Source organism: Astyanax mexicanus, chromosome 15 (genome assembly GCF_023375975.1).
Source record: "Astyanax mexicanus isolate ESR-SI-001 chromosome 15, AstMex3_surface, whole genome shotgun sequence".
NCBI lineage: Eukaryota > Metazoa > Chordata > Actinopteri > Characiformes > Acestrorhamphidae > Astyanax > Astyanax mexicanus.
The window spans coordinates 24,243,318-24,261,846 of record NC_064422.1 but is presented as its reverse complement, the minus strand read 5'-3'; the positions used below and the strand labels follow the sequence as shown (position 1 = coordinate 24,261,846).

The window sequence follows — 18,529 nt, the reverse complement described above, 5'->3', positions numbered from 1 at the left end:
CTAATCAACACCAAACTGTTTTTTCTGCATAACCAGCAAAACCAGCATAACCAAGGAAGGCCATACACTATGCTGGTCAAGTGCTGGTTAACCAGTTGCTATTTTGGCGTTGTAAAAAGTATGCTTTGCTGTGGATGACCAGTTTCAGCCACCCTGACCGTTAAAAAAAATACAAAACCAGTTACCAGAAAAGGATGGTCTCCAGCTGGGTTTATCAGCAGGGCTGTGGGTTAGCTTGGAAGGTTAAACTACAAAAGCCCATTGTGGGAGGTGTGTGTATATGTATGTATGTGTGTGTGTGGGGGGGGTAGTTGGGGGAGTCTTGAATTATAATAGGAAATGTGTAGCACTGTGTTTACCGTCTCCCCCTGTACTGAATGTGGTATGTGTCCGTTAAGCGCGTGTCCGGTGTGAGGTGCAGTTTTCCCGCGTTAGGACGGACAGTGCTCGTGAGGGACTCGCTCTCGCGCGCGCCAACACTGAGAGAAAAAGGCGCTAAAGTCGGATGTGCTACCGCGCGCCACAGGTCCCGCCTCAGCACGCGCGCTCTAACTCAACTGCTCAACACGTTTTTTACACACACACACACACACACACACACACACACACACACACACACACACACACACACACACACACACACACACACACACACACACAAACATTCCCTCAGTGTTCGTTAGGACAGTAAAGACCTTACAGCAGGTGAACTAAGCATGTGTGTATTATGACTATATTATAAAGTCTGTAAGAAGCGTACGTGTTTATTGCAGACTTCAGTTCTAGTCTTATAGCGCCCCCGAGTGGCACGACAGCGCCCCTGCTCTCCTCCTGCTTTTACAGGTCTGTGTTTTAAATAATTAAAAATTATAATTAAATAATTACTTTTTAATTATTTTAGTTTTGTTGTTTTCAGTTCTATTTTTAACTGCTTTAGTTGAATAGTTTATTTAGTCATATTTTTTATAAACATGAAGACAGAAACTAGAACTGTAGCTTAAACAAAACCAGCTGCACTGTATGTAGTGTTTACAGCAAAATGCTAAATTGTTATATTCTGAAATGCTAAATAATGCTTTAAACGCTATCGAATAAACAAATAATAATTAAAAAAACTATTAATGACCCTTAATTAAAAGATTAAGGGTAATTCATAGAATACTGTGCTTCTGGTATCTCATAACTTTCAAAAAATTACCTAAATGTTCTTATTATTTTGACTGTCATATTTATTTTAAGAGCCTACATAGAAGGTCAATAATTTTTTTATTTTCACTTTTTATTCCGTGTCATGCATGAGTTCATGGAAAGCTGCACAAGGGAGTGGACAATGACAAGGACACTTTAATGAAAACCTATTGAAAACGTATTCAGTTGTTCATGGTGACCTTGTTCTGTTTCAAAGTAACAATTTAAGATTTTTTTATTTGATAGCCAGACAATTGCATCAAGTTCTTGACACATATTCAGTTGATGATAATGTTTATAATCTTTACTGGTACAATAATATGGGTACAATAAAGACTTTCACTGCAAGATATTCTATTGTACCTCAATATAAGGTACAGCCCCAGCGACAAGCATTATACTGTTTTAAATACAAATCTGTAATTGTATTTTTCTTAGTGTGTGTGCAAGTGTCTATAGTCCCTAGAAAATAAATAAGCATGAAGGTAATGGTAATTGTAAAGGTAAATTACATCACTGATGTCTGGTTACATTCTTAAAGGGAAGGTTATCCCGGGATGACAGGAAGGACAGGAAATTCTTGGGACACATTTGAATAGCTTGATTTTCTCTATGAAAATACCTAAATTAATAATTTAAATGCCTAAATGTTTTACAATTAACTTAAATTTATGTTATTTAACTACTTAACAAAAGTTAATAAACTTAACCAGGCATCAATGCAGACATGGCAACCCCCACAAAGAAAGACTGGACCACAATTAAATGTATTGCGTGCAGCACTTTATGATAAAATTATTTATCTACATACAAATATACAATACTTTTACAGAGACTAGCAGCAGTGAATCACTAAAAAGCAACAGATATAATGATCCAGGCTGGTGTTTGACAGGGATTCAGTCAATGCCTCAACACAGTTTATATTCAGTCAATATAGGACTAGGCCTCATCTTTGTCTTAATGTAAGGAAAGCAATTTCAACATACTGATTAAAGCTTTAAGAAGTGCTAATGACTTAAGTTTGCACATGTCAGAGATCAGAGGAAGGGACAACCATATGCTCTAAGGCACAAAGAGCTGAGACATAAACTACACATAATTAAAAATGATGCATTACAGATATCAGTGTTCAACTGACAATACACATAAAACATTTAAGAATTCAGTCACATAACAGCAAAATGATACTTGCTTAACAAATTAAATGAAAAGGCATACGTGAAATTGACTGGACCTCACATGATTGCACTGCCACAAAAAAATAATACAAAAAAAAACAAAATAAAAACAGGAATTTACTGATTGATACCAGACAAAAATCATCACTACAGTAAGAGCTGAGTCAGGTTAGTCAGTTTGATTATCGGTTCTAAAGAGTTAAAGAAGAGTCCCACATTGGCCAGAAGGGTTCTTTGCTTTTTTGTTTTTAAGGAAGTACCTGGTATGTTGCAGAATGAGGGCAGTATACTGTATATGTAAAAGATGGATATGATGTAATCTGTAAACATGGTGTGACCTGTGTTCCTCATCCTGTGTTAACTTGCTATGGCTGTTCTTCTGCTTAATCCCAGCATTATGCATACAAAATATTCTCCTTAGCCTCCAAAATGACATTCCCAAGACTACACTGCAATTTATGGGAACACACTCTAAAAAAAAATAGAACTTTTTTGGGTTATGTGACCCATAACACAAAAGGGACAGTAATCAAATTCAGTTTTTGACTAAATCGAGATTACCAAACATTGATTGTCACTGAATGTCATTCTTTCCTGTCAACAGACACCAAACAACTGATTCTTCCACACCCACCCTTGAAGAACCAGACCCATTATTTACGCTGTTCACACCTTGCATCAACAAGTGTTTTAAATAAGTAGACCATGTTCTGTTTCCTATTGATCACATGAAAAGCCGGGTGCAAGCACACCCAGCAGGCATTGTGATCAGATTATGATCGGATTACACAAACCACTTTCGGAGGTGGTCTACAGACGGGTTTTGAATGAAACAGCGTCAGACTTTTTTCATGTCTGCCATCATATATGAAATAATAGGACAATAATAGGACAAGTGTCCTATACCAGTGAAACTGCCCACTCCTTTTCTCCACTAGTCTTTACTTTCGTATCAAAACTTACTGGGTCAGTCAAAACATATTGGTGCAGAAAAATGCAAAAAAAAAAAAAAAAAAAAAAAATTAAAATTATAACTTATAAAATTTATAAGTTTCTTTGATTTTACCAAATTAAAAACCTCTGCAATGTAATCAAAAGGAAAAAGGATGATCACAAGCAATCAAACACGGCTGAACTGCTTGAAGTTTTGCACCAGGAGTGGCATAAAGTTATCCAAAAGCAGTGTGTAAAACTGGTGGAGGAGATCATGCCAAGATGCATGAAAACTGTGATAAAATGTTTTGTTAATTTGACCATTTCTCATTTTCTACAAATACATGCTCTAAATGACAATCTATTTATTTGGAATTTGGGAGAAATGCTGTCTGTAGTTTATGTAATAAAACAACAATGCTCATTTTGTTCAAACATTTACCTATAAATAGCAAAATCAGAGAAACTGATTCAAAAACTCTCTTTTTTCCAGAGCTGTATATGTATATATCTGTATACCCAGATATAATCCAGACATGAACACAAGATTCATGCAAGGTATAAAGCAGCTCCTTCACAAAGACAGAAACTTGAATCCCCTGCATCAAGTGTCTATGGACCTTAATCTGGCTCGCATTTGGTCCTGCATATAGAGTGCAAGCATTGACATCACCAAAACATGCCCCATTATTTAGACTGAGTGGCAAAACACTCTACAACATGGCTGTATTTCTTATGGAAAATGGTCAAACTGGCAATGAATCAAGCGATTATATGCAGTTGGTCTAGCCAGCAATTCTTTAAAATGACCAATGAACAATGGTCAGTGGACACTGATATGTGGCCAGGAATTTTGTTTCCTAATATTTTTATCCAGCTGATTTCAAAGCCAGTGGTTTTCAATCCTGGTCCTAAAGAAACAGCCCTGCCTGTTTTAATGTTTTCCTGTTGTAACACACCCAGTTGTCCTCAGCAAGGGCTTTTCAATTGGCGGAATATATTGCTTATACTATGTCTCTAGTCTCTTTGATTTAATTTTTTACTTTGCGAAGCTGCTGTTTAAAGGCAGCAAAACATTTTGCCGTTCTTTCCACTGCAGGGCAAAAAGGCAAAGGCCATGTCGTACCATACCATACAACTGAGGACCCGTAAGACCAATTACAGTTTCTTTTTCCATTTGCCGTGGTGCTTAATCAGGACCAGGCAGTGCACTGTGTGTTGGCAGTGGCTGTCACTTATTTAGTGTTACTATTGGCTTCTTCTAAAATTACTACTGCTGCATTAGCATGTAGGCAACCAGGCTCATCCAGCATCACTACTGCAGTGTTAGCATGTCAGTAAGCAGATCTCATGTCCCAGATCGCTGGATGTGTTGTTATCCATCTGAACACAGCCTCACCCCACATCTCTACAGCGGTGTTAGCATGCTGGCTAACAAACAGGCGGTAAGCCCCACTAACAAACAAGCTGATCCTGAACGGCGCAGGAAAAGACACACTCCATGCTCAGAACCTTTCAGCCCTACAGTAGAAAATGGCAATTAAGGTTATGTGTGAGAACTTTACAGCTGTGATAGTCTATAGTGAGCATATCACAACCAATCCAAAGTGGCCTGTTAATTGACAGGCATTAGCGATTGTGGTGTGTTGTGTCAATTCTGAGCAGGGCGCTCTTGATTAAAGGCCGACAAGGCTTAAGGATAAACATAAGAGACATAAGAGTGCTAATGGAAGCAGAGGAAAGCATGCTGATGCTGCTGCTGCTATGGGCTGAGGCGCTCGTCCTCCATGTGTAGGCTGCTGGGGAGGCAGAGCAGAGGCTGGCTGGAGCTGCTGGTGCTCTGGCTCTTCAGACTCTCAATAGACCCAGATGAACCTGAGCAGAGGATCAGAGTGAGACACACTATTACAGCTACTGCAAGTTAGAACAGCTGTTCAAGACTTTAAAAATTAGGGATGCACCAAATATTTGGCAACATTTTTTTATGTTTTAGCCATGGTATAGCCATGGTATTTTTTGGCACATCCCTACTTAACATGGGTTGAAATTTATTCACCTACTAAAAAGAGCAGAAATGAGCAGTGATACACCTACCATAGTCAACATTCCTCAACAGCAGTAGACCAGGACTCAGATGCTGAGTAAGTTGAAAGTAAGGACAGGTCAGATTAACAGAGGAAAAGTTAGGAGACATGGCAGAAAAGACGCACACAAGCAACAGACAGTGAAAGTCAGTCAAAGCCATCTTCAGCCAAACATCAGAAGTGTGGTTTAAAGCAATAGTTTGGAAAAAACACAACCTGACAAATGTCCTTCTCTTTTTTTTTTAACTATAACATCTTTTTTACCTTTTTTTCTTTTGTAAACACATTTAAAATAGCAAATAGGCAGGTGCTGAAGCCATAGCCCTTGGCTATCTGTAAGGTAATGAAAAAATCTGGAATATTCCTTTAATAACCTATATCTATCTATACCTTTTTTTGTTTCTTTTTCTTTTTTGTTAAAAAAAAAGTTTGCTCTTAAACTGCTCCAGTAACTTTTACCTTCACTACAACCTATCTGTTAGGATCTTATTACTTCTTAATTAGAGATGTACCAATGTTTGGATTGGGATTAGAGCGAATAAAGGCATGTTTAAAAGGATCATGTATTGTGCAATAACCAAAATGACCATTCTATTATATAACTATTCCATTATATCCATGTGAAGAATTGCACTCCAACCACACAATTGCAGAAATGCTCAGTGGGTTTTACAAGTGGGAGTATTGCACACTTTAAATTACACATTCACCACACATCAATGCAGCATTTTAAAAAGACTGGGAACTTAAATGTCATGTAGGTCAGGCAGACTGGATTATAAATTATTAAACACTTTAAAATATGGAATTTTTTAGAAATTTATCTGCCAAACCAACTAAATCCTGAATGTCACATTATAAAAAAACTGTTACTAAAATCTAAGTGATTTAACATCAGAATTAATTAGCAGCACTTCTAATTTGCGTGTCTGGATTATTTATAGAAACGCCAAGATCAGAGCTATACTGGTATACTGTTACTCTGCAGTACGGTCATTGGATGGGATTAGGGGACAAAGAAAGTAAATAGGGACATCCCTATTATTAGCTAAAGTAGACTCATTGCTCTAGATCCACACTAAAGTCATATTTTTCCATTTTCCACTACCTCCATTTGCAGAAAATTGTGTAAATTTAATATATTTGCAAAACTGCTGCAATAAGTAGTAGTAGTGAATAGATGAAAAATATAGAGAAAAGACAATAAGCAGAACAAGCAGGAGTCATATTACTCAGGCCTTTAAGTTCCACAAACACACGTTGACAGATGATCTGTGTTTAAGGTTTTTACAGCAAGCAGTTGAGATGTGCTGATCTGCAGTGTTCAGAAAATGTTAGAGGCTGAAGGTGGCAGTGTGTGAAGAGTGTAAAGAAGTGTCCACTCACCAGGCAGAGCCATGTCAGCTGAAGGGTCACTCTCAGTGCGACTCAGGCTGCTGCGGGCACTGTGACAGTCCTGCATGATTTCACTCACAGACATACCAAGCGTCCTGCTCTCTGAACCTACACACACAGTGCAGAGACTTACACACAGCTTTACAGCTATATTACAATTACAGCACTATTATATTATCATTATAATAGTGTCAGAAACTGCTCCTAAAATTACAATACCATTGTTTATCGCAATTATTACTAGGACTACATAATATATCATCTTAACCAAAGTAGTTACCATAACAGGCCTACTACCTGTGCCAGATCATGTTATCAATTAATGTTATTAATTATTAAGCTTATATGCCAATATGATTTCTGACACTATGACATACTAATATGTATTAATAAAATCTGAAGAAACTGGTGTATATTTAAAAAAAAAAAAAACAATAGCAGCAGGTTTAAGCCTTAAATTGTCTGAAGTTTTGTCCATTTCATTAGATCAGAATAGTATATAAGAATACATATATAGAATACATAGATTTCTTGGCTTAATCATCACCTTAAGAGTCTTTCTTGTTTAGCAGTTGACAAGCAATTTCACTGGGACTCTTTAACAGGAGCCTCTGGAAGTGACTGGAACAAGGTTACTCACCTGTGTTTGGAGATCCAGGTTCAGAGGCTTCCCCATCTACTGTAGCCTGAGGGTGGTGGAAACAAAGCAGCTTTGTTTTAGTAAGAAGTGGTGACAATGTGCATAGTTACCAGTGTGTTTACTGATTCATCTAAACTCATTATTTCAAAAAGAACCACTAATCGTGTAGTTAAAATTATATAATAAGTATAAATACAGATATACATATAGATAAAAACATACACACTGTTCTATTGAAGTAAACAATATAAACAACCCAAAGATAGATATTTACAATGATTTTTAAATGCTTATTCTGGTTCTTTTTGGTCCACTTTAACTGAAATAAAAAAACGAAAAAGTGTGACTTGTGTTGCGAAAAGGCCTACGAAGAATAAAACAATAGATTAGAAATAGAAATAGATTAGAAATAGTTAATAATAACTGTGAGTAATACATCTACATAAACTTAATTGTGGTGAAATTTTAGAAGTCATTAGGTACTTAATACTTTTCTAAATAATCACAAACAAATCTTATCCATAGATTTGCATCCCTACTTCACACTGAAGCAAGAGGTTAGATATAAAAGTGTGAGCGGGACATTTGATGGTGTGATTGGGCAGGATAGTATGGTCAGACCTCAGTGGGAGCTGGACTGTAAGGCAGCACAGAGTGAGGCTGAGCATCAGAAAGCTCCGATAGTCTCTCCTCTTCCTCCTCTTCTTGGATGGGAGATGATGGAGAGTGTACAGACCTGCAGAGCATCCCCAGCAGATATAGGCATTTCAAAGCAATACATTTAAAAAAAGATCAGGCACACAGAGCCAGATAAAGTTTAGAAAACCTCTAAACCTAAATTTGCCACTGTTTAAACTTTTAGCTCAGACCAGAAGTATTGCTATACTGTATATGTTTCATGTGCTTGTACCCATCAGGTGACTTGCTTCCTTTGAGTGCTGCTGGGTCTGCGCTGTGCTCCACCATGTTCTGCTGTCGTCTGATCAGGTTCAGAGGGTCAGCTGCTTCTCCTGAAAACCGGATCTCCTCGTAGAGAGGGGCTGAAGGGATGGCAGAAGGCACAGCCTGCACCCCGTTCAGAGCTTCTAGCAGAGACACTGGCTCATACCCCGGAGGAATGTTCTCAGAGTTCTGGAGATACAGGGGGATGAAACGTGAGCAAAGGTAACACATATTATTCACTGTAGTGCATGAGATTCAGAGAAGGCTAATTAATGTGTTTGCAAAACAAAAGCTTGGTGTGTTGAAGAAGACACCAAGTGTGTGATCTCACAATCATTGGCTCTGAGTAAGATTATAATTAAATCTATTAATTGTATTATTGCATACAAACAGCTCTGTAAAAAAATATAAAAGTATAAAAATATGAAAGATATAAAAAAAAAAAATATATATATATATATATAAAAGTATTAACTACAGACAACATTTCTCCCAAATTCCAAATAAAAATAGTCATGTAGAGCATTTATTTGCAAAAAATAAGAAATGGCTGAAATAAAAAAAAGATGCAGAGTTTTCAGACCTCAAATAATGCAAAGAAAACAAGTTCATATTAATAAAGTTAATAAATCAATATTTGGTGGAATAATCCTGGTTTTGTATCACAGTTTTCATGCATCTTGGCATGTTCTCCTCCACCAGTCTTACACACTGCTTTTGAATAACTTTATGCCACTCCCGGTGCAGAAATGCAAGCAGTTGAATTTGGTTTGATCTTCCTCTTGATTATATTCTAGAGGATTTCAATTTGGTAAAATCAGAGAAACTCCTCATTTTTAAGTGGTCTCTTATTTTTTTCTAAAAATGTATATTTGATGCCGATGAACTGCCACTTTTAAATGCTTTGTTTTTCTCCTAACATATATAAATATCTATGAATATATGTACATATATGTGTGTTATTTACCGTATTTTCTGTGTGGTCTGAGCTCTGTGACAGCACTGGACTGAAGGAGACAGAAGTCAGCATGCCAGCCTGTTTTTTCCTCACTGCACGGATCTGCAGCAGTGCACGAAAAGCTGATAATGAAAAGAAATCTAGTTAAAGAAAACACTATTATGAATAAAGCAGACACTGGTGTTAAGTCTTCATGAGCAGCCACTTTCTTAATGCTAGTACCTTAATTTCAGCAACAAAAGTGCTCAAACACCCAAAATGTGCTTTGTTAAACACTAAGCTAATTATTACCAGTTTTTTTTTTTTTTACCAGCATTGATTATTTACAGTGATGCACTGAAATGATTATATAATCATATAATGATTCAGGTAACTGTGTAACAGTTTAATGTTGCAGGTTTGTGTTGCAGCCAGTGACATAGGAAACATTTTACTGGTATAGGGTAGAGTCTATAAAAGTGTCTATAAAAAGCTGATAATGCCCAAATATTTTTGGCCCTTTCTCAGTTTTAGTAATTTGTTAAACTGTATTAGGTACATTATTTCTGGTAAATCTAGTCCTGGATACCAACTGCTCTGCACTTTTAGTGTTTTTCCTGGTCCCAACACAGCTGATTCAGCCTTTTATTGAGTTAAAGTTGGTGTGTTAAATCAGGAAAAGCACTATAATGTGCAGGACAGTGGGTCTTCGGGTCATCAGGGTTGAAAAACACTGTTCTAGGCTGTACTACACCAAAGAACATTCTATTCTGTCCAGCAGGTGTCCCTGTTTTACAAAGGCCAGTTATACAAGAGGTCCTGCACGTGTCCACTGCTGCTACTATACTCATTACAACCTCATCAAACTAAAACAAAAGATGAATAATGAAAAGTATCACAGTGAGAGAAAATCACTCATGATCACTCATCCTTTCAGCTCTCTACTCTGCTCTGTCTGCTGTGTGTTTTACTCTCTGAAACATTACAAAGCTCATTTTAATAATAATGGCCAAAAACAGGGACAATTTATGCATTGATTAATGAGACACTCACGCAGTCGGCAGATAGGGCAGTTGTTGGCCTGGTAACGCAGTGTGTCAGCACACGCATTGCAGAGACACAGGTGCCTGCAGGGGAGGATGAGTGTGTCACGCAGGTCAGACAGACACACCACACACTCGCTGCTGTTGTCACTGTTCTCATCCTCTGGAGACTTGAGGAAGAAAGAAAACACTGTCATACGTCATAAACTCAGAGGAGTAGGGCTCTCATGATTAGAGCTGAGTAAGTGAGCTGCTGGGTACTGACTGGATTAACACACTAAAATTTCAGCACCAGTGAGACTATAAACATGCTTGTTTCAAAATCTAGGCAGCTGATTGGCTGTCCAAACTAAGTAAAGCATGTATGGTATTAATGTTAGTGCTTCATGGTTAGTCTAAAATCAGAGGCTGGAATCAGTAGATACAGTACAGGCCAAAAGTTTGGACACACCTTCTCATTCAATGCGTTTTCTTTATTTTTATTACTATTTACATTGTAGATTCTCACTGTAATTTCTAAAAAAATATATATTTCACTGTTGTTGGAAATTTGCTTTACTCTAATGATATAACAACATAACATCTACCATTTCTGCAGTTTCTGCACACCTATTGTGAAAGTGATTGTGTAACACAAAAGTAATGTAAACATTTGAGAACTAAAAGTTTTATCTTTGGGAAAACATGCACACTTTTTACAGCCGCCCCGATAAATGCATCTAATCCAGTCTAAAGACTGTGTTTTTTTTTCCAGATGGAACAAATCATTGAGGTGCACCTGTGAAATAAAAAAAACTCTGTTGTATTTACATTTGCTTTACACTTTCTGTTTTACTGAGCTTACAAGCCTAAAAAGTCACATGATCAGACTGCAGGTGGTGGAGCTGGAACACAGTTAATGACTTATGTAAAATTCTTCTGTAGTGTGTACTCTGTTCACACACAAAACATTAGCTCATCCCAAAACAGCATGACTCGGCTCTCTCTCAGTCTCTCTCTGCCTGACTTATATGTGTGTATGAGTGTGTGTATGTATGTGTATTTAATGATTAACTGTGTGAGAGAGGCTGTTTAGCTATTTAACTGGTTTGCTGGCTCTTACACATAAGAGGTTACACATCTATGCTAAAGATTCAACTTTTAGTACACCCTGCAACACCCTGTGAATAGCATGATATATACATAAAGCTCTGGAAACAAATTAAGAGACCACTTCAGTTTCTGAAACAGTTTCTCTGATTTTGCCATTTATAGATATGTTTAAGTAAAATGAACACTGTTCTTTTATTCACTACGGACAACATTTCTCCCGAATTCCAATAAAAATATTGTCATTTAGAGCATTTATTAGCAGAAAATGAGAAATGGCTGAAATAAAAAAAGATGAAGAGCTTTCAGACCTCAAATAATGCAAAGAAAACAAGTTCATATTCATAAAGATTTTAGAAATCAATATTTGGTGGAATAACCCTGGTTTTTAATCACAGTTTTCATGCATCTTGGCATGTTCTCCTCCACCAGTTTTATACACTGCTTTTGAAAAACTTTATGCCACTTCTGGTGCAAACATTCAAGCAGTTCATCTTGGTTTAATGGCTTGTGATCATCTATCTTACTCTTGATTATATTCCAGAGGTTTTCAATTTGGTAAAATAAAAAAAATAAAAAATTAAAATTAAAATTCATCATTTTTAAGTGGTCTCTTATTTTTTTCCAGAGCTGTATTTGTCAGCACAAATATCTAATAGTAGGTGGCAGCTTCCTGTGTCTTCACCAGGTCTGTTCTTTATATGATTTTATGTTTATTATATGCTTTTGTTTACCTTAGTCTCCTGGTTGTTCTTATTCTCGATGCCATAAATCTCCTGCAGAAGGTAGCTCACTCGATCAACCTGTGTGAATTTATTCAAACAACAGTTTACAGTTAATCAGAAACAAGCAATCTGCAAATCAACTCATCATGTCATCATGTCTTTGGCTTTTATATGGGCTGAGCTTACACAAATTCAGACCAGAAGCAGGCAGTAATGAGCTGCAGCCACTCCACTGTTGCTGTTCACCCTAAAGTGCTTCTGCTGACGACACTTCTTGTACGCAATGAATGCAGTCAACACTCACTTACATAATGCCGAGGTCCCTGGTATTTATCTGAGACCTGTTTTAACCATCTACATTTTTGAAAAACATTTTTTATATGCTTTGAGATACTTAATCGTGACGAAGACTACCATAAGCTTATTTAAAACAAAAAAATATTCTATATTTTTTATCTATAGTCCAAAAGGGTTTTTTGGGTCTTTTTTGTTGCTTTTACATTTTTTTTTTGTATTTTTTATAGCTCTTATTTAGCCACAGTGATTTAAACACTGTGAACATTAATTTTAAGAAATAATGCTTCAACAGGTGTCTACTGTTCCTGCCAGTAAATATGTCAATAATTAATTCTAAATATAGATGGTTATTAAAGTAGCACTCAAGTAGCCTCAATGAATACTTACTATTTGCTTCTGCTTCAAAGGCTTCACTGAAAAACTGCCGTCAACATGCTGCAAAAAATCCACAATCAAATTACAAAACTGTTTAATACAAAGAACTCAATCAAATAAGACATATAACCCTTTATCACGTGGTAGAAGTGGTAAAAATACAGTAATAACACTTACACAATTTCATGATACACAAATCTGTTCAAATCTATCAATTATTAACCATCATATTTAACCATTCCCATTTCGAACTGCAATAAAGCCTAAAAACAGGAACAATTATACTCGATACACTCCCAAGTCATAAAACCTACAGTTAGACAGTGCTTCTTACAATATCCATAATATGCACAGGAATGCACACTGTAATTAAATGCATGAATACAATGGCAACATTTCATCATATTCTTATATACCTGACTAATAATACCACCTAACATTCACAACTGATACAAAGCTATTATTTCAAGTGCAACACTACATACCTTTTCAAATGCTGCTAAAAGTACATGAGCATGTCCTACGACATCTGCAACAACAAGGGATAACATTTATATGAGTTACAGCAACAGGCCATATCAGAACAGAATTTGCCGTTAAAAGGTCATTCGTGACACTCACCATCTCCATCATCCACGACCGCCTGAATCACAAGAGGGAATACACCTCTGTCTAAATCAGAGTTTAACTGGGCAAAAAAACAAAAACAAACAAAGAGCAAAGTCATTTTTTAAAACTAATTTTTAAAGCATAAAAAGTTCTGAGGTTACTGTGTAATTAAATTATAAAGGATTTAGTGTAATAATATTGCTGAGCCATATTTTATTCATATTAATTATATATATATATATATATATATATATATATATATATATATATATATTTATATACACACATACATATACAGTATTATATACTGTGTGTATCATCTATATACACACACATATACATACACAAACTGTATACTGTATATACTGTATATCATGCACACTAAATGAAAGTAACTGTTAATATAAACAAAATTTAATCAAAGCATGTTCTAAACAACCTATTGTGCTGAATACTATGATCTCAAATCTATATCACAATTAAATTAACATTCTTTCCCCATTCCAATTACTGAACAATTATCTTAATGAATGACATACACAGCGTGATTTTGGGTTCTGACAATCCTTAAATATACATTTTAGACCATAGTAAACAAAGAAACTCTGGGACAAACAGCAGAAGGTTTTAGTAAAATTTAATTACATTATCTTCAACATTAACTTTAGCTCAGGTCATATAAATATAATCTACCTTTAGTGTAATCAAATTTTCCCACTCCCACAAATTGTTATCTCAAGTCCCCAGACAGTTCTCCTCTACTCTTTCTGTTCTTCATGCTAAGTGTGGCAGAGTCAATTTCTCTCTCTGGTTTCAGGTGTGATTTTTGACTGAGGTGAGTGTAAATGAGCATAACATGTTCAAAACAAATTATTTAGTCACAATTTTGAAAAGGCATCAATAAATTTGTGGAGTCCATTTTTGGAGTTTTACTGCTTTGTTTTTCATTTTTTTTGTTCGGTTCCAATAAACACAAAGGTAATAAACATGTGCATAAAAATATTCTGAGAGAAGTGCTTTCAAGGATGCCCAACACTGTTGGCCATCGCTGTATATAATAAGCATCACAGCATCTTTTATATAAAGCAACTGCAACAACTACATGAAACCTTGATTCAAAATGATTCAATATTTTATATTCTCACCTCCTCCGATTTCCATTTAGTGAAATCTATCTTAAAGGATGGCAGAGAGAACTGCTGATTTATCCCTCTTTTGAAATGGACTGTTTCAGACACCATAGCCGGAGTCTTAGGAGTATACCTTTAAAGATGGACATGAACAGAATCAATATTAAGTGCATTTACTGAATACCATAAACATCTATCTGTCAGAGAAATACCAGCATCATCTCTGAAACAAAGACGTGCTCCTTCCCATTACTGTCAGTGTTAACTAAAAGCCCAGAATCATTTGCTCTGTTGTTTCCATGGCATCAGTGAGGCTGCTGAGGGATCTGTTGTCTAGCTACAGTAGTGTTGTATTTCCTCAGGCTCGGATAACACAAGCAGGATCTGCATGCTTTCTGTGACCTGCACCAATCCCACGTAACTGACAGAAAACACAGCAGAGTTTACAGCATACACTAGATCCTAATTCATTCTTTTTTTTATGTTATATAAAAACAATGTACATTGAGAAATACAACATAAATGATATAAAAATATTATTTTTAGGGATGTTCCGAATATTTGTCGGTTGAAATAAGTGAAATAAGTGAAAAGACTATTGTGCTTTGTTGATATCAACTGTGATGAAATTTTAGTTTCATAATTCCTTATTTTAAAAGCAAGACAAAAATATATTGCTAATTCATTTGTCCAATGATAGAGCAAATGAAAACCTGCCTTCAGTCAAATGCTTAATTTTGTTTCGGGTTGGTTTCAGCCCAAATCAACATAATACTACAAATAAATGTGTAAATAACATGCTAAATTGTGCTGATGTAATGTGGACATGATATGAGGAGAGTTAAAATCTGTTTATGTATTAATCATATATGAACCTCACATTGTCTACTGGTACATAAATCTCATTCATGCTCATTGTTGTTCCAGATATGTTAGACATTCTACCTTGCTCATTAACTTTTACGTTATATGTGTGCACTACTTTGCGACTCATTTTGGATGCTAAATTTGGTTGGATGTTTTTCTCTAGCTTTACTTATACTTTCTCAATATAATATTATATTGGATATAACTTTTGTATTATAATGTATAAAATCTTGCTCAAATACTTGCAAAGCAAGGGAATCAGGCCTTTCTATATGGACTGTATGGTGTTTATTACTGGAACTTACACTGCCATTCCATTAGAGAACTCCTCAAAGGCCTGACAGTATACAGTGATGGCCACTCTGGCATCAGTATCAAAAGAGAACTCCACACCGTACAGGACTCTTGGATTTACAGCGTCCTCAATCGTGCCGTCAGCATCATCTTTGTACCTGACAACAAAAGCATGGTTATGGTTTTCTCTTTAACTTAATACACATCCGTCTTCTAAAGTTTATTGTTTGGTAGTTACACAGAAACATGTTTTTTAATCAGTAACATAATTGAGGAAGGAGAGGCTGAACCTGTTAGTCAGCACCCTGTGAAAGTTAAGGGTAGGCCTGTCACAATAATTACAGTATATAGACTTATTGTACAATATATAGATATGACCTCAATAATTTTGATAATCATGATATCATGTGTTTTGTTTATTTGTAGGTTTGCTCAGAATATATGAACAGTATTTTAGTATTTTTCAGTCGTGAAAGGACCAATGCTTCAATAACTGCACCTCCAAACACACAATGTGGACAATGCTGTAGGTAAAATATAGTAGTAATCAGTAGTAATTAAATAAAAGTTGGTTGTATGAGTGTGCCATATCATATCGTACGCAATAATATTGCCAACATTTTTGAATATTGTGAACGATATTGTACCCTAAATTATCGTGCCATATCACTTACCCCTTATTATCACATCAGGGTACTAATTTTTTGCTGTTTTTAGCAAAAGAAAAATTCACACTGTTCTCATTTCCCATTATATATCTACTAGAGACAGATTTTATCTGTATAGTATCATTTATTTTACTTTAATCCTGGAAATATTGAAATATTTGAAGTGCATAATTAGTATCATGACATTCTGGATCATTGACTTTTGTGACAAATCTGATTCGTTTTTAAGATCTCTGTTAGAGATTTGCCACATCATATGCAATAATAACATTAAATTTTCATTTTGTTGCAGTAGTGTATTTGTATATATATATATATATTTTTTTTTTAATTCAGTGTTTTGTCATATTATCAGGAGTATCGTTATCACGAAAATACCATAAAATATCGTAATATTGTTTTAGGGCCATATCGTTCTCCTCCAGTTGGTTGTTGGTTGCTTGTCTTTGCTATCATATTATGATTATATCGGTGGCATTTAATGGTCTATTGTTCATCACAATATTTTCTGGGGTAACATACTGTGTACAAACAATTGTTATCGTGACAGGTCTAGTTAAGGTTTTTTTAAGTAATAAATAAATCTGAAGTCTGCAAACCAATGAATGAATACCTAACAAGCCGTAAAGAGTCCTTCCTGATGTTCACCAGGCTCCTCAGGGTCTTCACAGGTTCATGTGGTGCAGGGGTCACATAGGGAAACTAGAATAAACAAATCAGAAATTGAAAGGAGTGTATGTTTCCAATGAAGAGGACTGGTGACTCAGTGATGACCATAAGAGCACTTAGGGTACGGTAATTGAGTTTTGAGTGCCGTTTACCTGAACAGGTCTGTTGCCCAGGAAATTTAGGTCCATATTTTCTCCGAACAGATAACCCTCAGGGTGCGGGGTGTCAAATTTTTCCCCTCCCATGAAAAAATGACTGGTGAAGTAATTTCCTGAAATATTGAGGGTGATAACAGTCATTCATAATCTGAGACAAAGGGACACCTGTGGATTCTGTAAATTATGCAAATTCAATGACTGGTTCCTGCTGGTGAAGTACAAGCCTAAAACAAACCAGGATTGTTATCTGTCATCTGTTACTGGCAAAACACAATGTACTTAGCTAAGTTAACTAGTTACTGGTGTTGTAAATAAGAAGGTGGTCCCTATTGTATAACTAAGGCATAAAATGATGGGGAAAATAATTGTTAGAGACTTAGGTTAGATTATATAGCTAGTTCAGTAGCTATTATTTATTCCACTTAAATATACACAGTAGTTTGTAGTTAGCTAACTAGCTAAGCATGTAGACACTGTCAGTAGCTTGTTACTGTTTATCGTTTATGTCTTAACCTACCTGTTTTGGGAGGATATCTGTAAGCAGAATTGGCTTGAATATCGATGTCTTCCACTCCCGCAATTCTTCGACTAAGTACTGAACCCATGTTCACGTGCAAGTTCAGTCCTGGTAGTTAGCTAGCTAATATGAAATGTTCTGGATCGAAGACAGTCTTGGAAAGACTTTAGAGTTCAGGGTTTCTTAATGTTTGCTTTATCCGTTAGAGATGTAATCGCATTCCCATCTTCTTTCCCAAAAAACGTTCCCTTTAACGGTGATTTTGCCTCCCGAAATGATCCTTCAACGCATAAAAACAAGTAAACACACTATACAGTACACACACTACTGTATAAAGAGAAACGACTAGAGTATAAACACGGTTTAAAACAGACCAAAACAACAGTTCCAACACTATTCCAGTGACTCCCCTCTGTGGAAACAACATCAGCTACAACGCGAGATGCGTGATTTCATGGAGCGAAGGACTATGGGATATGTAGTCACAAGAGGTCTCCGGCGCTCCAGTGCACGCTATGCGAATACAGATAAATAAACAAATAAAAAAATATGTGTCTATAAAATATTATAATATATAACATTTATATTGTGTATATATTTATATGTACATGCTTTTGGGGATTTATTTGTAGGCTTTTTTTTCGTTATAAGATGATGATGTAATCATTGTTTTAATTAAGGAGGCAGAGCCTGTGTAAAACGACCTAGTTGCATTTAAGAAAAAAAGTGAATTATGGATTTCATATCTATAGTGGTGTAAAATGTATGCAAATAAAATAAATAAACAA

At 35.9% G+C, this 18,529-nt stretch overlaps 1 protein-coding gene across 2 annotated transcripts; it reads right to left on the bottom strand.

Moving 5' to 3' along the window:
- Positions 1–1,949: 1,949 nt before the first annotated feature.
- Positions 1,950–18,400, bottom strand: mgrn1a (mahogunin, ring finger 1a). 2 transcript variants are annotated; one of them, XM_049464882.1, is made up of 17 exons: positions 17,742–18,398; positions 17,219–17,337; positions 17,011–17,099; positions 15,741–15,887; positions 14,584–14,701; positions 13,451–13,517; positions 13,315–13,358; positions 12,842–12,889; positions 12,167–12,235; positions 10,354–10,513; positions 9,331–9,443; positions 8,332–8,552; positions 8,043–8,157; positions 7,422–7,467; positions 6,773–6,889; positions 5,397–5,439; positions 5,043–5,177 (listed from the first exon to the last, which is right to left on the bottom strand). In XM_049464882.1, the coding sequence occupies exons 1-16, from the start codon at positions 17,827–17,829 to the stop codon at positions 5,402–5,404; spliced, it is 1,599 nt and encodes a 532-aa protein (XP_049320839.1). In that variant the 5' UTR covers positions 17,830–18,398; the 3' UTR covers positions 5,043–5,177; positions 5,397–5,401. The 2 variants fall into 2 exon arrangements, with proteins under 2 accessions (XP_049320838.1, XP_049320839.1); XM_049464881.1 differs by lacking the exon at positions 5,397–5,439 and having other exon boundaries at positions 1,950–5,177; positions 17,742–18,400.
- Between the last annotated feature and the right edge of the window lie 129 nt (positions 18,401–18,529).

What these genes read in the sequence shown, in the direction of transcription:
- mgrn1a (XM_049464881.1), bottom strand. Translation starts at nt 17,829, where the DNA reads ATGGGTTCAGTACTTAGTCGAAGAATTGCGGGAGTGGAAGACATCGAT. An exon ending in TTCTCTAATGGAATGGCAGT is followed by an intron (nt 14,702 to 15,740) that starts GTAAGTTCCAGT and finishes CCATCTTTAAAG; the next exon opens with GTATACTCCTAAGACTCCGG. An exon ending in GGAAGCAAGTCACCTGATGG is followed by an intron (nt 8,158 to 8,331) that starts GTACAAGCACAT and finishes GATGCTCTGCAG; the next exon opens with GTCTGTACACTCTCCATCAT.